This window comes from Salmo salar, chromosome 19, assembly GCF_965601325.2.
Source record: "Salmo salar chromosome 19, fSalSal1, whole genome shotgun sequence".
Classification (NCBI taxonomy): Eukaryota; Metazoa; Chordata; class Actinopteri; order Salmoniformes; family Salmonidae; genus Salmo; species Salmo salar.
Window position 1 is genome coordinate 51,175,345 of NC_138309.1, and position 21,969 is coordinate 51,197,313.

Genomic DNA, 21,969 nt, shown 5'->3' on the forward strand with positions numbered 1-21,969 from the left:
CATCGGCAAGCCGGGAGATGAGCCTAGCTCGAGGCTAACTGGTGCTTGCTTCGGGACAGAAATCCCCTCGGACGGTTACATCGGCAGACCAGTCGTGATGGATCGGCGGGGCTTCGTATTGGCAGCAAAGGGTCCAGGCCAATTGGCAAAAGAGGTAATTGAAGCCCAGGAATTCTTGATAGATCTATTCGGCTAGCCGGGAGATGGGCCTAGATTAGAGGCTAGCTCCAGGCTAACTGGTGCTTGCTTTGGGACAGAGAAGTTAGCCAGGAGTAGCCACTCGGATAGCAGCTAGCTAACTGCGATGATCCGGAGTAAAGGTTCAGAGCTTGCGGTAGGAATCCGGAGATATGGTGGAGAAAAGCAGTCCAATATGCTCTGGGGATATCGCGCTGTGCAGGCTGGCAGGAGGTGACCGGGCTGAAGCTGGCAGATATCCCAGTTAACGGTGATGGCTAACTAACAGTGGCTAACTGACTACTAGCTGGCTAGCTTGAAGGGGGTTACGGTTGTAAATTATAAAAAATAGCAGATCCATACCGCATTGGGTGAGGCAGGTTGCAGGAGAGTATGTTCAGTCCGTAGATGGAAAAATTTGAAAATATATACGAAGAAAGAAAATATATATATATATAGTTGAAGTCGGAAGTTTACATACACTTAGGTTGGAGACATTAAAACTTGTTTTTCAACCACTCCACAAATTTCTTGTTAACAAACTATAGTTTTGGCAATTCGGTTAGGACATCTACTTTGTGCATGACAAGTAATTTTTCCAACAATTGTTTACAGACAGATTATTTCACTTATAACTCATTGTATCACAATTCCAGTGGGTCAGAAGTTTGCATACACTGAGTTGACTGTGCTTTTAAACAGCTTGGAAAATTCCAGAAAATGATGTCATGGCTTTAGAAGCTTCTGATAGGCTAATTGACATCATTTGAGTCAATTGGAGGTGTACCTGTGGATGTATTTCAAGGCCTACCTTCAAACTCAGTGCATCTTTGCTTGACATCATGGAAAAATCTAAAGAAATCAGCCAAGACCTCAGAAAAGAATTGTAGAACTCCACAAGTCTGGTTCATCCTTGGGAGCAATTTCCAAACGCCTGAAGGTACCACGTTCATCTGTACAAACAACAGTACGCAAGTATAAACACCATGGGACCATCATACCGCTCAGGAAGGAGATGCGTTCTGTCTCCTAGAGATGAATGTACTTTGGTGTGAAAAGTGCAAATCAATCCCAGAATAACAGCAAAGGACCTTGTGAAGATGCTGCAGGAACGAGTTACAAAAGTATTTATATCCACAGTAAAAACGAGTCCTATATCGACATAACCTGAAAAGCCGCTCAGCAAGGAAGAAGCCACTGCTCCAAAACCGCCATAAAAAAGCCAGACTACGGTTTGCAACTGCACATGGGGACAAAAATCGTACTTTTTGGAGAAATGTCCTCTGGTCTGATGAAACAAAAATAGAACTGTTTGACCATAATGACCATCGTTATGTTTGGAGGAAAAAGGGGGAGGCTTGCAAGCCGAAGAACACCATCCCAACCGTGAAGCACGGGGGTGGGAGCATAATGTTGTGGGGGTGCTTTGCTGCAGGAGGGCCTGGTGCACTTTACAAAATAGATGGCTTCATGAGGAAGGAAAATTATGTGGATATATTGAAGCAACATCAAGACATCATTCAGGAAGTTAAAGCTTGGTCGCAAATGGGTCTTCCAAATGGACAATGACCCCAAGCATACTTCCAAAGTTGTGGCAAAATGGCTTAAGGACAACACAGTCAAGGTATTGGAGTGGCCATCACAAAGCCCTGACCTCAATCCTATAGAAAATGTGTGGGCAGAACTGAAAAATTGTGTGCGAGCAAGGAGGCCAACAAACCTGACTCAGTTACACCAGCTCTGTCAGGAGGAATGGGACAAAATTCACCCAATTTATTGTGGGAAGCTTGTGGAAGGCTACACAAAACATTTGACCCAAGTTACACAATTTAAAGGCAATGCTACCAAATACTAATTGAGTGTATGTAAACTTCTGACCCACTGGGAATGTGATGAAAGCTGAAATGAATCATTCTCTCTACTATTATTCTGACATTTCACATTCTTAAAATAAAGTGGTGATCCTAACTGACCAAAGACAGGGAATTTTTACTAGGATTAAATGTCAGGAATTGTGAAAAACTGAGATTAAATGTATTTGGCTAACATGCTGACCAGACCGGACACGTCGCGTGCGCGAGTGTCGCAAAATAAATGTAGAATTCCATGTTATTAAATTATTGCGCCAACAAGCGTCTGCGATGCCAAGGGCTAAAATAGAACTCCTTTCTATTTCTGACGCAGATCGCGCTGAAAGTCCTGCCTCTCCCATCTCCTCATTGGTTTATAGAAGCAGGTACCCACATGCCATCTCCTCATTGGTTATACCCACGTGGGTGATTGAAAGACGAACTGTTTTGTTGGTCGTCGTGGTAATACTATGAAAGTTTAGATGCCGATCACCATATAAATTCAAAGATGAAAACGCCTGGAAGGAGGAGAGATGACTAGAAATGATTCAGTTGGCAGTTTTATGTGTGGATTCATTGTCGGAGTAGAGGACCTTGTGCATTTCAGGTAAAATAACAACTCAATGTTTATATCCCAGAAACAGCAACAGCAAGCTAGCTAAATGTAACAAATTAGCTAGCAAGTGCAAGCTAACTAGCTAAATTGCCATACATGTTTAATGCTTTTCGACCTGTCCCCAAGTTAATGTCATTGGTTCAGAGTTTGTTTTGATATTTTAACCTGCGTGTCGTGATCGCGTTTGGTGTAGGGGGACAAAATAAATGTATGCACGATAGCGCACGCGCGCAGCCGGTTTGGGTTCCGTGTAAGGAGTATGTAAACTTCCAACTTCAACTGTACAAGGGACGAGACAAGACAATCAAAACATCCCACTGCTACGCCATCTTGGATTACCAAGACACTACCGTGTCTCGCCACCTTGGCCTGGGTGAGGGCAAAGTTCTTGGCAGTCTGGTGAAGTACACTTCCAAGCAAGGGCTTTGGGATGGAGATGCAATATGGCAGTCGTGCCAACATATCCCATCAGCCACCTGGTGGTTGAAAACATTTTTGGGAGATGCGATGGATCATTGGGGATCATTCAATATTCCCTTTCTTTTGTTGTTCAGTGAAATCAGCCCATGTGAATTGTCAACTCTTTTAATTAAAGTTCAATTCGTAACTAAATAGTGTTTTAAATTTCTATTGGAAGGATTTAATAATTAGCAATTGTGTCTACTTATGATGAGGTAAAAGTTTATGTTTCGGTCTCCATATGATATGGTACATATATCCAATGCAAAATACATTTAAATGGTATTAATATTAAATTTGCATATATTTCTGTTAATTCCCATGGAAAGTTTCCACCTCTGAATATTCCCCAAAATATGCAACCCTACCTCCGCCACACTGACCCTCAACACATGGGCCCCACAGGGGTGTGTGCTTAGTCCCCTCCTGTACTCCCTGTTCACCCATGACTGCGTGGCCATGCACGACTCAAACATCAACATCAAGTTTGCTGACGACACGACGGTGGTAGGCCTGATCACCGGCGACGATGAGACAGCCTACAGGAAGGTCAGTGACCTACCTGGCAGTGTGTACATATCGTAAGAGTAGGGGTGTTAACCCCGGTGTCCAGGCTAAATTCCCAATCTGGCCCTCATACCATCATGGCCACCTAATCATCGCCAGCTTCCAATTGGCTCATTCGTCACCCCTTCTCTCCCCTTTAACTATACCCCAGGTTGTTGCTGTAAAATGAGAACGTGTTCTCAGTCAACTTACCTGGTAAAATAAGGATAAAAAAAATTAAGTGTGGTGCCAATATATCAACCTCTCCTTCAACGTCAGCAAGACATAATAGCCGATCATGGACTACAGGAAACGGGGAGCAAGCACTCCCCCTATCCACATCAACGGGGCTGCAGTGGAGCGGGTCAATGAGCTTCAAGTTCCTCTGTGTCCAAATCACTAAGGCAGCGTTTCCTAAACTCGGTCCTCGGGACCCCAAGGGGAGCACATTTAGTGTTTTGCCCAAACACTACACGGTTGATTAAAATGATCAAACCTTTATTGAATAATTGATTTGAATCATATGTGTAGCGCTAGGTCAGAAACCAAAACACCCCTTGGGGTCCCAAGGATCGAGTTTGGGAAACCCTGCACTAAGGACTTCAAATTAGAGGTCGACCGATTAATTGGAATGGCCGATTAATTAGGGCCGATTTGAAGTTTTCATAACAATCGGTATTTTTGGTCGCCGATTTGCCGATTTTTTTTATTTAAAAAATTGTTATTTTGTTATTTTTTTATTATATATATATATATATATTTTTTTTTTTACACCTTTATTTAACTAGGCAAGTCAGATTAAGAACACATTCTTATTTTCAATGACGGCCTAGGAACGGGGGTTAAATGCCTTGTTCAGGGGGGATTCGGGGATTCGTTTTTGCAACCTTCCGGTTACTAGTCCAACGCTCTAACCACCTGCCTTACATTGCACTCCACGAGGAGCCTGCGTGGCAGGCTGACTACCTGTTATGCGAGGGCAGCAAGAAGCCAAGGTAAGTTGCTAGATAGTTTTTTATAAGATAAGTTTAATGCTATCAATCTTAACATAATCACTAGTTAACTACACATGGTTGATGATATTACTAGTTTATCTAACGTGTCCTGCGTTGCATATAATCGATGCGGTGCCTGTTAATTTGTCATTGAATCACATCCTACTTCGACAAACGGGTGTTGATTTAACAAGCGCATTTGCGAAAAAAGCACTGTCGTTGCACCAATGTACCTAACCATAAACATCAATGCCTTTCTTTAAAATCAATACACAAGTATATATTTTTAAACCTGCATATTTAGTTAATATTGCCTGCTAACATGAAATTGTGTCACTTCTCTTGCGTTTATTGCACGCAGTTAGGGTATATGCAACAGTTTGGGCCGCCTGGCTCGTTGCGAACTAATTTGCCAGAATTTTACGTAATTATTAGACTTAGGGATGCCACCCGTTAGATAAAATACGGAACGGTTCCGTATTTCACAGAAAAAAAAAAAACTTTTGTTTTCGAGATGATAGTTTCCGGATTCGACCATATTAATGACCTAAGGCTCGTATTGCTGTGTGTTATTATGTTATAATTAAGTCTATGATTTGATATTTGATAGAGCAGTCTGACTGAGCGGTGATAGGCAGCAGCAGGCTCGTAAGCATTCATTCAAACAGCACTTTCGTGCGTTTTGCCAGCAGCTCTTCGCTGTGCTTCAAGCTGTTTATGACTTCAAGCCGGGTGGGTATAATTTGTGGAACGTTCCAACAGGAATCTATTCCAAAAACTTTGTAAATAACAAGGTTGCCAAAAAACAACGCATACAAAGTTGTATAGCGGCAGAATAAGATACCGGGTAGGGAGTGGTCTATTTCATTGCGTTTTTCACTCATCACGTTTATTCCGAAAAATGTCTGTCCTCACTCTGGTTGCCTATGGACAAACATTAAGAATAAGCTACGTGGTGAGTTGATGCCTATTCGGCAGCTAGTTAGCTAGGTTTGTATGCGTTGCTACTTTGTATGCGTTGTTGGTTGGCAACCTTTTACTTTACGTTTTTTTGGAACAGATTCCTGTTGGAACGTTCCACAAATTATACCCACCCCTTCAAGCCTATCAACTCCGAAGATTAGGCTGGTGTAACCGATTTGAAATGGCTAGCTAGTTAGCGGGTGCGCGCTAATAGCGTTTGAAACGTCACTCGCTCTGAGACTTGGAGTAGTTGTTCCCCTTCCTCTACATGGGTAACGCTGCTTCGAGGGTGGCTGTTGTCGATGTGTTCTTGGTTCGAGCCCAGGTAGGAGCGAGGAGAGGGACGGAAGCTATACTGTTACACTGGCAATACTAAAGTGCCTATAAGAACATCCAATAGTTAAAGGTATATGAAATACAAATCGTATAGAGAAATAGTCCTATAATTCCTATAATAACTACAACCTAAAACTTCTTACCTGGGAATATTGAAGACTCATGTTAAAAGGAACCACCAGCTTTCATATGTTCCCATGTTCTGAGGAAGGCACTTAAACGTTAGCTTTCTTACATAGCACATATTGCACTTTTACTTTCTTCTCCAACACTTTGTTTTGCATTATTTAAACCAAATTGAACATGTTTCATTATTTATTTGAGGCTAAATTGATTTTTATTGATGTATTATATTAAGTTAAAATAAGTGTTCATTCAGTATTGTTGTAATTGTCATTATTACAAAGAAATAAAAATCGGCCGATTAATCGGCATCGGCCTTTTTGGGCCTCCAATAATCGGTGCCGGTATTGGCGTTGAAAAATCATAATCGGTCGACCTCTACTTCAAATGGTACACATACACACAAACAGTCGTGAAGATTTGGCATGGGCCCTCTAATCCTCAAAAGGTTCTACAGCAGAGGGTGGTGCAGACAGCCCAGTACATCACTGGGGCCGAGCTCCTTGCCATCCAGGAACTCTAAACCAGGCGATGTGACACCAACAGGCTCCTGAAGACTCCAGCCACCCAGCCACACCAAAAGACTCCAGCCACCCAAGCCATAGACTATTCTCTTTGTTTCTGCACGGCAAGCAATGCTGGAGCAACAAGTCTGACACCAACAGGCTCCTGACCAGCTTCTATACCCAAGCCTTAAGACAGCTAAATAACTAACAGAATGGCTACACGGACTATCTGAGTTGACCCTTGATTTTATTTCTCTTTTTGCACTGACTCTATGCACACTACACACTCATACTGACTCTAAACACTCAATCATTATATACACTGCTGCTACTCTTGTTAATCACACATCCTTACTATATACATGTCTACCTCCATCACTCCAGTATCCCTGTCACCTTACCCCTATACATATCTACCTCCATCACTCCAGTATCCCCTTACCCCTATACATATCTACCTCCATCACTCCAGTATCCCTGTCCCCTTACCCCTATACACATCTACCTCCATCACTCCAGTATCCCTGTCCCCTTACCCCTATATATATCTACCTCCATCACTCCAGTATCCCCTTACCCCTATACATATCTACCTCCATCACTCCAGTATCCCTGTCCCCTTACCCCTATACATATCTACCTCCATCACTCCAGTATCCCTGTCACCTTACCCCTATCTTACCCCTATACATATCTACCTCCATCACTCCAGTATCCCTGTCCCCTTACCCCTATACATATCTACCTCCATCACTCCAGTATCCCTGTCCCCTTACCCCTATACACATCTACCTCCATCACTCCAGTATCCCTGTCCCCTTACCCCTATACATATCTACCTCCATCACTCCAGTATCCCCTTACCCCTATACATATCTACCTCCATCACTCCAGTATCCCTGTCCCCTTACCCCTATACATATCTACCTCCATCACTCCAGTATCCCTGTCCCCTTACCCCTATATATATCTACCTCCATCACTCTAGTATCCCTGTCCCCTTACCCCTATACACATCTACCTCCATCACTCCAGTATCCCTGTCCCCTTACCCCTATACATATCTACCTCCATCACTCCAGTATCCCTATCCCCTTACCCCTATACATATCTACCTCCATCACTCCAGTATCCCTGTCACCTTACCCCTATACATACCTACCTCCATCACTCCAGTATCCCTGTCCCCTTACCCCTATACATATCTACCTCCATCACTCCAGTATCCCTGTCCCCTTACCCCTATACATATCTACCTCCATCACTCCAGTATCCCTATCCCCTTACCCCTATACATATCTACCTCCATCACTCCAGTATCCCTGTCACCTTACCCCTATACATACCTACCTCCATCACTCCAGTATCCCTGTCCCCTTACCCCTATACATATCTACCTCCATCACTCCAGTATCCCTGTCCCCTTACCCCTATATATGTCTACCTCCATCACTCCAGTATCCCCTTACCCCTATACATATCTACCTCCATCACTCCAGTATCCCTGTCCCCTTAGCCCTATACACATCTACCTCCATCACTCCAGTATCCCTGTCCCCTTACCCCTATACATATCTACCTCCATCACTCCAGTATCCCTGTCCCCTTACCCCTATACACATCTACCTCCATCACTTCAGTATCCCTGTCCCCTTACCCCTATACATATCTACCTCCATCACTCCAGTATCCCTGTCCCCTTACCCCTATACACATCTACCTCCATCGCTCCAGTATCCCTGTCCCCTTACCCCTATACATATCTACCTCCATCACTCCAGTATCCCTGTCCCCTTACCCCTATACACATCTACCTCCATCACTCCAGTATCCCTGTCCCCTTACCCCATACATATCTACCTCCATCACTCTAGTATCCCTGTCCCCTTACCCCTATACATATCTACCTCCATCACTCCAGTATCCCTGTCCCCTTACCCCTATACATATCTACCTCCATCACTCCAGTATCCCTATCCCCTTACCCCTATACATATCTACCTCCATCACTCCAGTATCCCAGTCCCCTTACCCCTATACATATCTACCTCCATCACTCCAGTATCCCTGTCACCTTACCCCTATACATATCTACCTCCATCACTCCAGTATCCCTGTCCCCTTACCCCTATACATACCTACCTCCATCACTCCAGTATCCCTGTCCCCTTACCCCTATACATATCTACCTCCATCACTCCAGTATCCCTGTCCCCTTACCCCTATACATATCTTCCTCCATCACTCCAGTATCCCCTTACCCCTATACATATCTACCTCCATCACTCCAGTATCCCTGTCCCCTTACCCCTATACATATCTACCTCCATCACTCCAGTATCCCTGTCCCCTTACCCCTATACACATCTACCTCCATCACTCCAGTATCCCTGTCCCCTTACCCCTATACACATCTACCTCCATCACTCCAGTATCCCTGTCCCCTTCCCCCTATACATATCTACCTCCATCACTCCAGTATCCCTGTCCCCTTACCCCTATACATATCTACCTCCATCACTCCAGTATCCCCTTACCCCTATACATATCTACCTCCATCACTCCAGTATCCCTGTCCCCTTACCCCTATACATATCTACCTCCATCACTCCAGTATCCCTATCACCTTACCCCTATACATATCTACCTCCATCACTCCAGTATCCCAGTCCCCTTACCCCTATACATATCTACCTCCATCACTCCAGTATCCCTGTCCCCTTACCCCTATACATATCTACCTCCATCACTTCAGTATCCCTGTCCCCTTACCCCTATACATATCTACCTCCATCACTCCAGTATCCCTGTCCCCTTACCCCTATACATATCTACCTCCATCACTCCAGTATCCCTGTCCCCTTACCCCTATACACATCTACCTCCATCACTCCAGTATCCCTGTCCCCTTACCCCTATACATATCTACCTCCATCACTCCAGTATCCCTGTCCCCTTACCCCTATACATATCTACCTCCATCACTCCAGTATCCCTGTCCCCTTACCCCTATACATATCTACTTCCATCACTCCAGTTTCCCCTTACCCCTATACATATCTACCTCCATCACTCCAGTATCCCTGTCCCCTTACCCCTATACATATCTACCTCCATCACTCCAGTATCCCTGTCCCCTTTCCCCTATACATATCTACCACTATCACTCCAGTATCCCTGTCCCCTTACCCCTATACATATCTACTTCCATCACTCCAGTATCCCCTTACCCCTATACATATCTACCTCCATCACTCCAGTATCCCTGTCCCCTTACCCCTATACATATCTACCTCCATCACTCCAGTATCCCTGTCCCCTTACCCCTATACATATCTACCTCCATCACTCCAGTATCCCTGTCCCCTTACCCCTATACACATCTACCTCCATCACTCCAGTATCCCTGTCCCCTTACCCCTATACATATCTACCTCCATCACTCCAGTATCCCTGTCCCCTTACCCCTATACATATCTACCTCCATCACTCCAGTATCCCTGTCCCCTTACCCCTATACATATCTACTTCCATCACTCCAGTTTCCCCTTACCCCTATACATATCTACCTCCATCACTCCAGTATCCCTGTCCCCTTACCCCTATACATATCTACCTCCATCACTCCAGTATCCCTGTCCCCTTTCCCCTATACATATCTACCACTATCACTCCAGTATCCCTGTCCCCTTACCCCTATACATATCTACTTCCATCACTCCAGTATCCCTGTCCCCTTACCCCTATACATATCTACCTCCATCACTCCAGTATCCCTGTCCCCTTACCCCTATACATATCTACCTCCATCACTCCAGTATCCCCTTACCCCTATACATATCTACCTCCATCACTCCAGTATCCCTGTCCCCTTACCCCTATACATATCTACCTCCATCACTCCAGTATCCCTGTCCCCTTACCCCTATACATATCTACCTCCATCACTCCAGTATCCCTGTCCCCTTACCCCTATACATATCTACCTCCATCACTCCAGTATCCCTGTCCCCTTACCCCTATACATATCTACCTCCATCACTCCAGTATCCCTGTCCCCTTACCCCTATACATATCTACCTCCATCACTCCAGTATCCCTGTCCCCTTACCCCTATACATCTACCTCCATCACTCCAGTATCCCTGTCCCCTTACCCCTATACATATCTACCTCCATCACTCCAGTATCCCTGTCCCCTTACCCTTATACATATCTACCTCCATCACTCCAGTATCCCTGTCCCCTTACCCCTATACATATCTACCTCCATCACTCCAGTATCCCTGTCCCCTTACCCCTATACATATCTACCTCCATCACTCCAGTATCCCTGTCCCCTTTCCCCTATACATATCTACCACTATCACTCCAGTATCCCTGTCCCCTTACCCCTATACATATCTACTTCCATCACTCCAGTATCCCCTTACCCCTATACATATCTACCTCCATCACTCCAGTATCCCTGTCCCCTTACCCCTATACATATCTACCTCCATCACTCCAGTATCCCTGTCCCCTTACCCCTATACATATCTACCTCCATCACTCCAGTATCCCTGTCCCCTTACCCCTATACACATCTACCTCCATCACTCCAGTATCCCTGTCCCCTTACCCCTATACATATCTACCTCCATCACTCCAGTATCCCTGTCCCCTTACCCCTATACATATCTACCTCCATCACTCCAGTATCCCTGTCCCCTTACCCCTATACATATCTACTTCCATCACTCCAGTTTCCCCTTACCCCTATACATATCTACCTCCATCACTCCAGTATCCCTGTCCCCTTACCCCTATACATATCTACCTCCATCACTCCAGTATCCCTGTCCCCTTTCCCCTATACATATCTACCACTATCACTCCAGTATCCCTGTCCCCTTACCCCTATACATATCTACTTCCATCACTCCAGTATCCCTGTCCCCTTACCCCTATACATATCTACCTCCATCACTCCAGTATCCCTGTCCCCTTACCCCTATACATATCTACCTCCATCACTCCAGTATCCCCTTACCCCTATACATATCTACCTCCATCACTCCAGTATCCCTGTCCCCTTACCCCTATACATATCTACCTCCATCACTCCAGTATCCCTGTCCCCTTACCCCTATACATATCTACCTCCATCACTCCAGTATCCCTGTCCCCTTACCCCTATACATATCTACCTCCATCACTCCAGTATCCCTGTCCCCTTACCCCTATACATATCTACCTCCATCACTCCAGTATCCCTGTCCCCTTACCCCTATACATATCTACCTCCATCACTCCAGTATCCCTGTCCCCTTACCCCTATACATCTACCTCCATCACTCCAGTATCCCTGTCCCCTTACCCCTATACATATCTACCTCCATCACTCCAGTATCCCTGTCCCCTTACCCTTATACATATCTACCTCCATCACTCCAGTATCCCTGTCCCCTTACCCCTATACATATCTACCTCCATCACTCCAGTATCCCTGTCCCCTTACCCCTATACATATCTACCTCCATCACTCCAGTATCCCTGTCCCCTTACCCCTATACATATCTACCTCCATCACTCCAGTGTCCCTGTCCCCTTACCCCTATACATATCTACCTCCATCACTCCAGTATCCCTGTCACCTTACCCCTATACATATCTACCTCCATCACTCCAGTATCCCTGTCCCCTTACCCCTATACATATCTACCTCCATCACTCCAGTATCTGTGCACTCTGTGAATAAGGTATTGGAAGTGACCCTGTATATAGCTTCTTACATTCTCCTGTGTTTTTGTTCTACCATACTATAGTATTTTATAGTACTACTGATATTGGTTACTTACTGCATTGTTGGGAACGAGCAAGAAAGGCATTTCACTGTACATGTGCACGTGACACTAAAAACTATGTACACACACACTGAGACTGTGACTTACGAAGTCTTGTCTTATGTCGTTGAAGTCCTTTCCGTATTTTTCCAGAGCCTCTTCAAACATGGCTGCCTCCGAAGCGCTCCACTCCTCCATCTCGTCCCGACACAGCACCGGCCCACCAGACGGCACCAACACACTCAACGCACTGGACAGGTCGTAACCATGACGATGCAGCGTGTCCATCGCGTGGAACTACACACAGGGACACACACAGGCAGATATAAAGTTAGAGAAGGTTACATCCTTAGACGAACAGTCAAACTCGGGACAATACAAAAGTGTGTGTGTCTATCACCAGTGTGATGTCTCGTGAGGCGGCGGCTGCACTCGCATGTAGACTGGGCTGTCTGACCGAGCTGCTACAGTCCAGCGCCCTGGCAAACGTCCCCACCGCCCTACAAGCACATAGTTTTAATGTCAGGGCTAGAGATCAAGGGTCCGGGGTCTTCGGTACGGAAAACGAACCGAGAGGTCAGGGATGAGAGGTTAAAGGTCGTACCGTGCCACCACCAGGAACTGGTCTATCTGTTTGCTGGAGAGAGGACAGTCAGGATCCCATAGCTTCTCCTCTAGCTTTGATTGGTCACGTTCATCTGAGTCACCTACGAAGAGATAGTCAGTCAGAGAGAGGGGGGGGGGGGGTTGTGTGTGTCTGTGTGTGCGCGTGCGCGCCTACCCTCCTGTAGCATGTCAGGTACGTCGGCCTGAAAGCGTGGTCCCACTCTGATCTCTCCTTTATCAGCCAACAGTGTCTTCTGGGTCGGGTCGTAGACCAGCGAGTAGAAAAACATATCCTATGGAAAACACAGATGTTTTACAATATATACACACACAAAGCTGACACATGAGAATGGTATGGGAGGCATTTTATTGGCAGGTGTGGACCTACCAACACCTACACACAACCCCTCTTACCTCTTTGTCCAGGTAGGAGAGAACAGCTTCCGTCTCATTCAACAATGCCACACTACACTTCCCCCTAAAAGAGAGAGATGGGGGGGATGAGCACTGTTGTCTGTGGTACACGGTTTAATGGCTGGGTGAGTGTGCATCCTAGGGTACTGCCTGTTACAGCAGGGGGGATGTGTGTGTGTGTTAGTGCTGGCACAATTACTGTATAACGGTGTCACCGACGGTTATGGATGAAGACAGTCATGAAAATAAAATGATACGTTCCAGTCATTATTATGAGCCGTCCTCCCCTCAGCAGCCCCCACTGCCTCCACTCCGTCCTCCCCTCAGCAGCCCCCACTCCGTCCTCCCCTCAGCAGCCTCCACTCCGTCCTCCCCTCAGCAGCCCCTACTCCGTCCTCCCCTCAGCAGCCCCCACTCCGTCCTCCCCTCAGCAGCCCCCACTCCGTCCTCCCCTCAGCAGCCCCCACTCCGTCCTCCCCTCAGCAGCCCCCACTCCGTCCTCCCCTCAGCAGCCCCCACTTCGTCCTCCCCTCAGCAGCCTCCACTCCGTCCTCCCCTCAGCAGACCCCACTCCGTCCTCCCCTCAGCAGCCCCCACTCCGTCCTCCCCTCAGCAGCCCCCACTCCGTCCTCCCCTCAGCAGCCCCCACTCCGTCCTCCCCTCAGCAGCCCCCACTCCGTCCTCCCCTCAGCAGCCCCCACTCCGTCCTCCCCTCAGCAGCCTCCACTCCGTCCTCCCCTCAGCAGCCTCCACTGCCTCCACTCCGTCCTCCCCTCAGCAGCCTCCACTCCGTCCCCCCCTCAGCAGCCTCCACTGCCTCCACTCCGTCCTCCCCTCAGCAGCCTCCACTGCCTCCACTCCATCCTCCCCTCAGCAGCCTCCACTGCCTCCACTCCGTCCTCCCCTCAGCAGCCTCCACTGCCTCCACTCCGTCCTCCCCTCAGCAGCCTCCACTGCCTCCACTCCGTCCTCCCCTCAGCAGCCTCCACTGACACAGTGCATTCGGAAAGTAATCAGACCCCTTGACATTTTCCACATTTTGTTACATTACAGCATTATTCTAAAATTTATCAAATTGTTTTTCTTCATCATCAATCTACACACAATACCCCATAATAAAGAAAAAACTGGTTATCAATTTTTGCCAATTTATATTTAAAAAATAATAAAAACTGAAATATCACATAAGTATTCAGACTGTTTACGCAGTACTTTGTTGAAGCACTTTTGCCAGCGATTACAGCCTCAAGTCTTCTTGGGTATGTCGCTACCAGCTTGGCACACCTGCATTTGGTAAGTTTCTCCCATTCTTCTCTGCAGATCCTCTTAAGCTCTGTCAGGTTGGATGGGGAGTGTTGTTATTTTCAGGTCTCCAGAGATGGTCGATCGAGTTCAAATCCGGGCTCTGGCTGGGCCACTCAAGGACATTCAGAGACCTGTCCCGAAGTCACTCCTGCATTGTCTTGGCTGTGTGTATAGGGTCATTGTTCTGTTGGAAGGTGAACCTGCATCCCACTCTAAGCTCCTGAACGCTATGGAGCAGGTTTTCATCACGGATCTCTCTGTACTTTGCTCCGTTCATCTTTGCCTCGATCCTGACTTGTCTCCCAGTCCCTGCAGCTGAAACACATCCCCACAGCATGATCCTGCTACCACCATGCTTCACCGTAGGGATGGTGCCAGGTTTCCTCCAGACGTGACGCTTAGCGTTCAGGCCAAAGAGTTCAATCTTGGTTTCATCAGACCAGCTAATCTTGTTTCTCATGGTCTGAGTCTTTTTAGGCGCCTTTTGGCAAACTCCAAGCGGGCTGTCATGTGCCTTTTACTGAGGAGTGGCTTCTGTCTGGTGACTCTACCATAAAGGCCTGATTGGTGGAGTGCTGCAGAGGTTGTCCTCCTTCTGGAAGGTTCTCCCATCTCCACAGAGGAATTCTAGAACTCTGTCAGAGTGATAATCGGGTTCTTGGTCACCGCCCTTCTCCCCCGATTGCTCAGTTTGGCTAGGCGGCCAGCTCTAGGAAGAGTCTTGGGGGTTCCAAACTTCTTCCATTTAAGAATGATGGAGGCCACTGTGTTCTTGGGCACCTTCAATGCTGCAGATATGTTTTAGTACCCTTCCCCAGAACTGTGCCTAAAAACAATCCTGTTGTGGAGCTCCACATACAATTCCTTCGACATCATGGCTAGGTTTTTGCTCTGACATGCACTGTCAACTGTGGGACTTTATATAGACAGGTGTGTGCCTTTCCAAATCATGTCCAATTAATTGAATTTACCACAGGTGGACTCCAATCAAGTTGTAGAAACATCTAGGATGATCAATGGAAACAGGATGCACCTGAGCTCAATTTATAGTGTCATAGCAAAGGGTCTAAATACTCATGTAAATAAAAGGTTTTTATTTTATTTTATTTGCTCAAAAAAATCTAAAACACGTTTTCACTTTGTCATTATTGGGTATTGTGTGTAGATTGCTGAGAAAAAAATCCTATAAATATTTATCCATTTTAGAATAAGGCTGTAACATAACAAAATGTGGAAAAAGTCAAGGGGTCTGAATACTTTGTGAAGACACTGTGTGTGTGTGTGTGTGTGTGTGTGTGTGTGTGTGTGTGTGTGTGTGTGTGTGTGTGTGTGTGTGTGTGTAACAAACAGCTGATTGAAAATGAGATGCCAGGAATTCATGGGGTTGAGTCTGTTTCTGCTGTAACGTGATGAAACGTTGCTGAAACAAGCAAGGTGTTGTAGCAAACAAGTCTTTGGTTGCCTTGTCAAGCAAAGATGCACTGAGTTTGAAGGTAGGCCTTGAAATACATCCACAGGTACACCTCCAATTGACTCAAATGATGTCAATTAGCCTATCAGAAGCTTCTAAAGCCATGACATCATTTTCTGGAATTTTCCAAGCTGTTTAAAAAAGGCACAGTCAACTTAGTGTATGTAAACTTCTGACCCACTGGAATTGTGATTCAGTGAATTATAAGTGAAATAATCTGTCTGTAAACAATTGTTGGAAAAATGACTTGTGTCATTCACAAAGTAGATGTCCTAACCGAATTGCCAAAACTATAGTTTGTTAACAAGAAATTTGTGGAGTGGTTGAAAAACGAGTTTTAATGACTCCAACCTAAGTTTATGTAAACTTCTGACTTCAACTGTATTTTTTTTGCTATTCGAACGGATATTAAGATGCCTTCGGTCATTTGGCTGACCAATTGCAGTCATCCAAAATTCCATGACCGTCATGTCTCTATCGTGTGTGTGTGTGTGTGTGTGTGTGTGTGTGTGTGTGTGTGTGTGTGTGTGTGTGTGTGTGTGTGTAAATGAGTGAGTGTACCTGATGTGTGTGGCTGGTAGACTCTCATACTGGCGCGAGAGGAACAGTTCTCTGTGGCGTAACTGGTGTTCCTGTTTGTCTGTCAGGTCCGCCTCCGACGGACTCTCTTTCTCCTCCTCTAGGTCCTCTGTATGTTCACACACACAAAACATGACTGTCTGAGCCTGGACCCCTGTTATATGGATCAGGAAACTCTGCAGACATTCAGCTACCCCCTACTGTTACACTGATACACAAAAGCATACGCATGGACGGACAGACTGACGCACGCACACACACACACACACACACACACACAGGGCCACCTACGTGCGTGTTTGTCAGCCAACTGTATGAGGCTGTGTGAGATGTCTCTCCTTCTGTAGAAACACACCACCTTGGCCTCCACATTGCCACTGGCCGTCTGAAGAGTGAGAGGAGAGGTTAAACACTACTCAAATTTACGACTGGCTGTTTATGGGAGGGGGAAAGAGAGTTCCAACACTTTAAAAACAGCGTCTTGAATTGCATTTAGAGAGAGAGGCAGGGAAATACAATGACTAACTAACAAAGAAGACCAACATTTTAATTTCCCATGAGACTTTTCTCCCTGACACTGGGCAGGCAGATGTTTTGTCTCCTCTGAGATGAAACACGTTGATGGAAGGGCATGGAGGAAGAGAGGAGAGAGCGAAGGAGGTACGGATGAAGAGGGAAGGAGGTATAGATGAAGAGGACAGAGGGCGGTACTGAGGGAGAGAGGGGGGGGGAAGAGGTGTGCCCATTCTCACCTTCCGGTTGCCATGGAAATGACAGTTGAAGGCAGGTAACATCTGTCGCTAAGCATCATATTACACACACAATCTCACACTCACTAGCGCAGGACAGGAAAAGTCACAGGACAGAGAGGCAGCTATTCACCGCTAGGCACATAGGCCAGAGTACTTTAATTACCTACACACACACACACACACACACACACACACACACACACACACACACATCCCCCAGGGCGGGCAGTACCTTGTTTAGTTCTTCTATCCGGCGGATCAGGTAAGGGTTGCTGGAGGAATTCTCAATGAATACATAGTCTGGAAGAGAATACAATATCACATTGACACACTGCCTGCCATATAACTTACTGTATAACCACTCCAGCTACTGGGTGTGCAGGCTTTTATTCCAGCCCTGTTCTAACACCTAATTCAACAACAGGGGAGAACAACCCAATGGGGCTTGAACCAGTGACCCTGCAGTTAGCGAGCCAGGCCACTGCATCCTGGCTGTGCCATAAAGATCCAAAACCCTTGGCAGAGGCTGCAGTAGTCAAATAAAGGGAGACAGGGAACATGCAGCCAAACACAAACTCTTTCTGAGAGTTGTTGGTTCTGCTCACAGTTGAACAAGTCAATCAGGTCTGAGTGGCACACCTACCTGATATCTTACCTATAGAAGCATGTCAACCATCATCAAATAGGCTTGCTACGTTACTAGACACACACAGGCCCAGGTCCAGGCATAAGTAGTCCAATAGCCAGATTACACATTAACAGAGTAGCTATAATATTATATAGTATAATATTGATTGAGTCATTTTCAACCTCTCCTTGTCCCAGTCTGTAATCCCCACGTCTTAAAATGACTATCATCATTCCTGTTCCTAAGAACTCTAAGGCTTCATGCCACAATGACTATCACCCTGTAGCTCTCACATCTGTAATCATGAAGTGCTTTGAGAGGCTGGTTATGGCACACATCAACTCCATCACCCCAGACACCCTAGACCCACTCCAGTTAGCATACTGCTCCAACAGATCCATAGACGATGCAAACTCCACACTGCCTTCACCCACTTAGATAAGAGGAATACATATGAAAATGCTGTTCATTGACTACAGCTCAGCGTTCAACACCATTGTCCCTCCAAGATCGTCATCAAGCTCGGGACCCTGGAACGAACACCTCCCCCTCTGCAACTGGATCCTGGACTTCCTGACCCAGGTGGTGAGGGTAGGCAAAATCACCTCCGCCACGCTGACACTCAACACAGGGGCCCCACAGGGGTGTGTGCTTAGTCCCCTCCTGTACTCCCTGTTCACCCACGACTGCGTGGCAACGCACGACTCCGTCACCATCATCAAGTTTGCTGACGACACAACGGTGGAAGGCCTGATCACCGGCGACAATGACAGTCTAAAGGGTGTAGGTCAGTGACAAGGCAGAGTTGTGCCGGGACAACAACCTCTCCCTCAAAGTCAGTAAGACCAAGGAGCTGATCACAACAAGGGGGGAGGAGGTGAGCACGCCCCCATCCACGGGGCTGCAGTGGAGTGGACCGAGAGCCTTAAGTTCCTTGGTGTCCAAATCACTAAGGACTTAAAATGGTCCACTCACACAGTCGTGAAGAAGGCGCAAAAGTGCCTTTTCCGACTCAGGAAGTTGAACAGGTTTGGCATGGACCCTCAAATCCTCAAAATGTTTTACAGGTGCATCGCTGCTTGGTTTGGCAACAGCATCGCTCCCTGCCATCCAGGACCTCTATAACAGCAGTACCGGTGCATCAAGTCTGGCACCAACAGGCTCCTGAACAGCTTCTATCCCCAAGCCACAAGACTGCTAAATAGCTAACAGAATGGCTACACAGACTGAGTTGCACTTACAGGAGTCTACACACACACGCCCACTGACACTTCCAACAACCACGTAACACGCACACACATTTATACTGACTCTATACACGCACACACATTTATACTGACTCTATACACACACACACATTTATACTGACTCTATACACACACACATTTATACTGACTCTATACACACGCACACACATTTATACTGACTCTATACACGCACACACATTTATACTGACTCTATACACGCACACACATTTATACTGACTCTATACACGCACACACATTTATACTGACTCTATACACACACATTTATACTGACTCTATACACACACACACATTTATACTGACTCTATACACACACACACATTTATACTGACTCTATACACACACACATTTATACTGACTCTTTACACACATTTATACTGACTCTATACACACACACATTTATACTGACTCTATACACACGCACAGACATTTATACTGACTCTACACACACACACACATATTTATACTGGCTCTATACACACATTTATACTGACTCTACACACACACATTTATACTGACTCTATACACACGCACACACATTTATACTGACTCTATACACACATTTATACTGACTCTATACACACATTTATACTGACTCTATACACACATTTATACTGACTCTTTACACACGCACACACATTTATACTGACTCTATACACACACACACACACACATTTATACTGACTCTATACACACGCACACACATTTATACTGACTCTATACACACACACACACACACATTTATACTGACTCTATACACACACACACACACACATTTATACTGACTCTATACACACACACACACACATTTATACTGACTCTATACACACGCACACACATTTATACTGATTCTATACACACGCACACACATTTATACTGACTATACACACACACACACATTTATACTGACTCTATACACACGCACACACATTTATACTGACTCTATACACACACACACGCACACACATTTATACTGGCTCTATACATACACATTTATACTGACTCTATACACACAAACACGCACACACATTTATACTGGCTCTATACGTACACATTTATACTGACTCTATACACACGCACACACATTTATACTGACTCTATACACACACACACACGCACACACATTTATACTGGCTCTATACATACACATTTATACTGACTCTATACACACACACACGCACACACATTTATACTGACTCTATACATACACATTTATACTGACTCTATACACACGCACATACAATCACAATTTACGCTGCTGTTACTCTGTTTAATATATAATACCTACTCCCCTTTCCCCTATACATACAGTACCTTCAGAAAGTATTCATTCCCCTTGATTTATTCCACATTTTGTGTTACCATCTACACACAATATCCCATAATGACAAAGTGAAAACATGTTAAGAATTATTTTTGCTTACTGTATTGAAAATGAAATACCAAATTTACATAAGTGCTCACACCCGTGACTTAATACATGCTAAAATCACCTTTGGCAGCGATTACAGTTATGAGTCTTTCTGGGTAAGTCTAAGAGTTTTGCACACCTGGATTGTACAATATTTGCACAATTCTTCAAGCTCTGTCAAGTTGGTTGGTGATCATTGTTAGACAGCTATTTTCAAGTCCTGCCATAGGTTTTCATGCCAGTTTAAGTCAAAACTGTAACTAGGCCACTCAGGAACATTCAATGTCATTTTGGTAAGCAACACCAGTGTATATTTGGCCTTGTGTTTTAGGTTATTGTCCTGCTGAAAGGTGGAATCATCTCCCAGTGTCTGGTGGAACGCAGACTGAACATGGTTTTATTTATTTTGCCTTTGCTTAGCTCCATTAGATTAATTTTTTTATCCTGAAAAACTCCCCAGTCCTTACTGATTACAAGCATACCATTACATGATGCAGCCAACCCTATGCTTGAAAATACGGAGAGTGGTACTCAGTAATGTGTGTATTGAATTTTCCCAAAACATAACACTTTGTATTCAGGACAGAAAGTACATTTTTTGCCACATTTTTGCAGTATTACTTTAGTTCCTTGTTTCAAACAGGATGCATGTTTTTGAATATTTTTATTTTGTCAATTAGGTTAAAATCGTGCAGTAACTACAATGTTGTTGATCCATCATCAGTTTTCTCCTATCACAGCCATTAACCTCTCTGCGAGTAAGGCTAGTTTCCTGAATTTCCGTCTGTCTGACGTGCCCAAAGTAAACTGCCTTGATATGCATATAATTGGTAGAATTGGATAGAAAACACTCTGAAGTTTCTAAAACTGTTAAAATAATGTCTGTGAGTATAACAGAACTGATATAGCAGGCGAAAATCTGAGGAAAATCGATGCGGAAAATGTTTTTTTTTGGAGCTCCGAATAACTTCCAATGCAATGCTATTGAAAGATCTAATTTCCACCTCCCAGATTACAGTTCCTATGGCTTCCAGTAGATGTCAACAGTCTTTATACAAGGTTTTAGGCTTGTTTTTTTTTTAATGAAGAATTATTTGTAGTCTTTCCAAGTTGAGCACTAGGGCAAAAGTTGTCTTTTCTTTT

General features: G+C 45.3%; 1 protein-coding gene across 1 annotated transcript in view; it reads right to left on the bottom strand.

Moving 5' to 3' along the window:
• Positions 1–21,969, bottom strand: part of LOC106578940 (metastasis-associated protein MTA3) — a 63,198-nt gene that overhangs the window by 38,644 nt on the left and 2,585 nt on the right. The window contains exons 2-9 of the mRNA XM_014158228.3: positions 17,755–17,822; positions 17,062–17,155; positions 16,753–16,879; positions 13,416–13,479; positions 13,177–13,294; positions 13,000–13,102; positions 12,796–12,895; positions 12,504–12,692 (exon numbers count right to left, since the gene is read on the bottom strand). Coding sequence (XP_014013703.2) covers positions 12,504–12,692; positions 12,796–12,895; positions 13,000–13,102; positions 13,177–13,294; positions 13,416–13,479; positions 16,753–16,879; positions 17,062–17,155; positions 17,755–17,822 — 863 coding nt within the window. The remainder of the gene's footprint in view (positions 1–12,503; positions 12,693–12,795; positions 12,896–12,999; positions 13,103–13,176; positions 13,295–13,415; positions 13,480–16,752; positions 16,880–17,061; positions 17,156–17,754; positions 17,823–21,969) is intronic.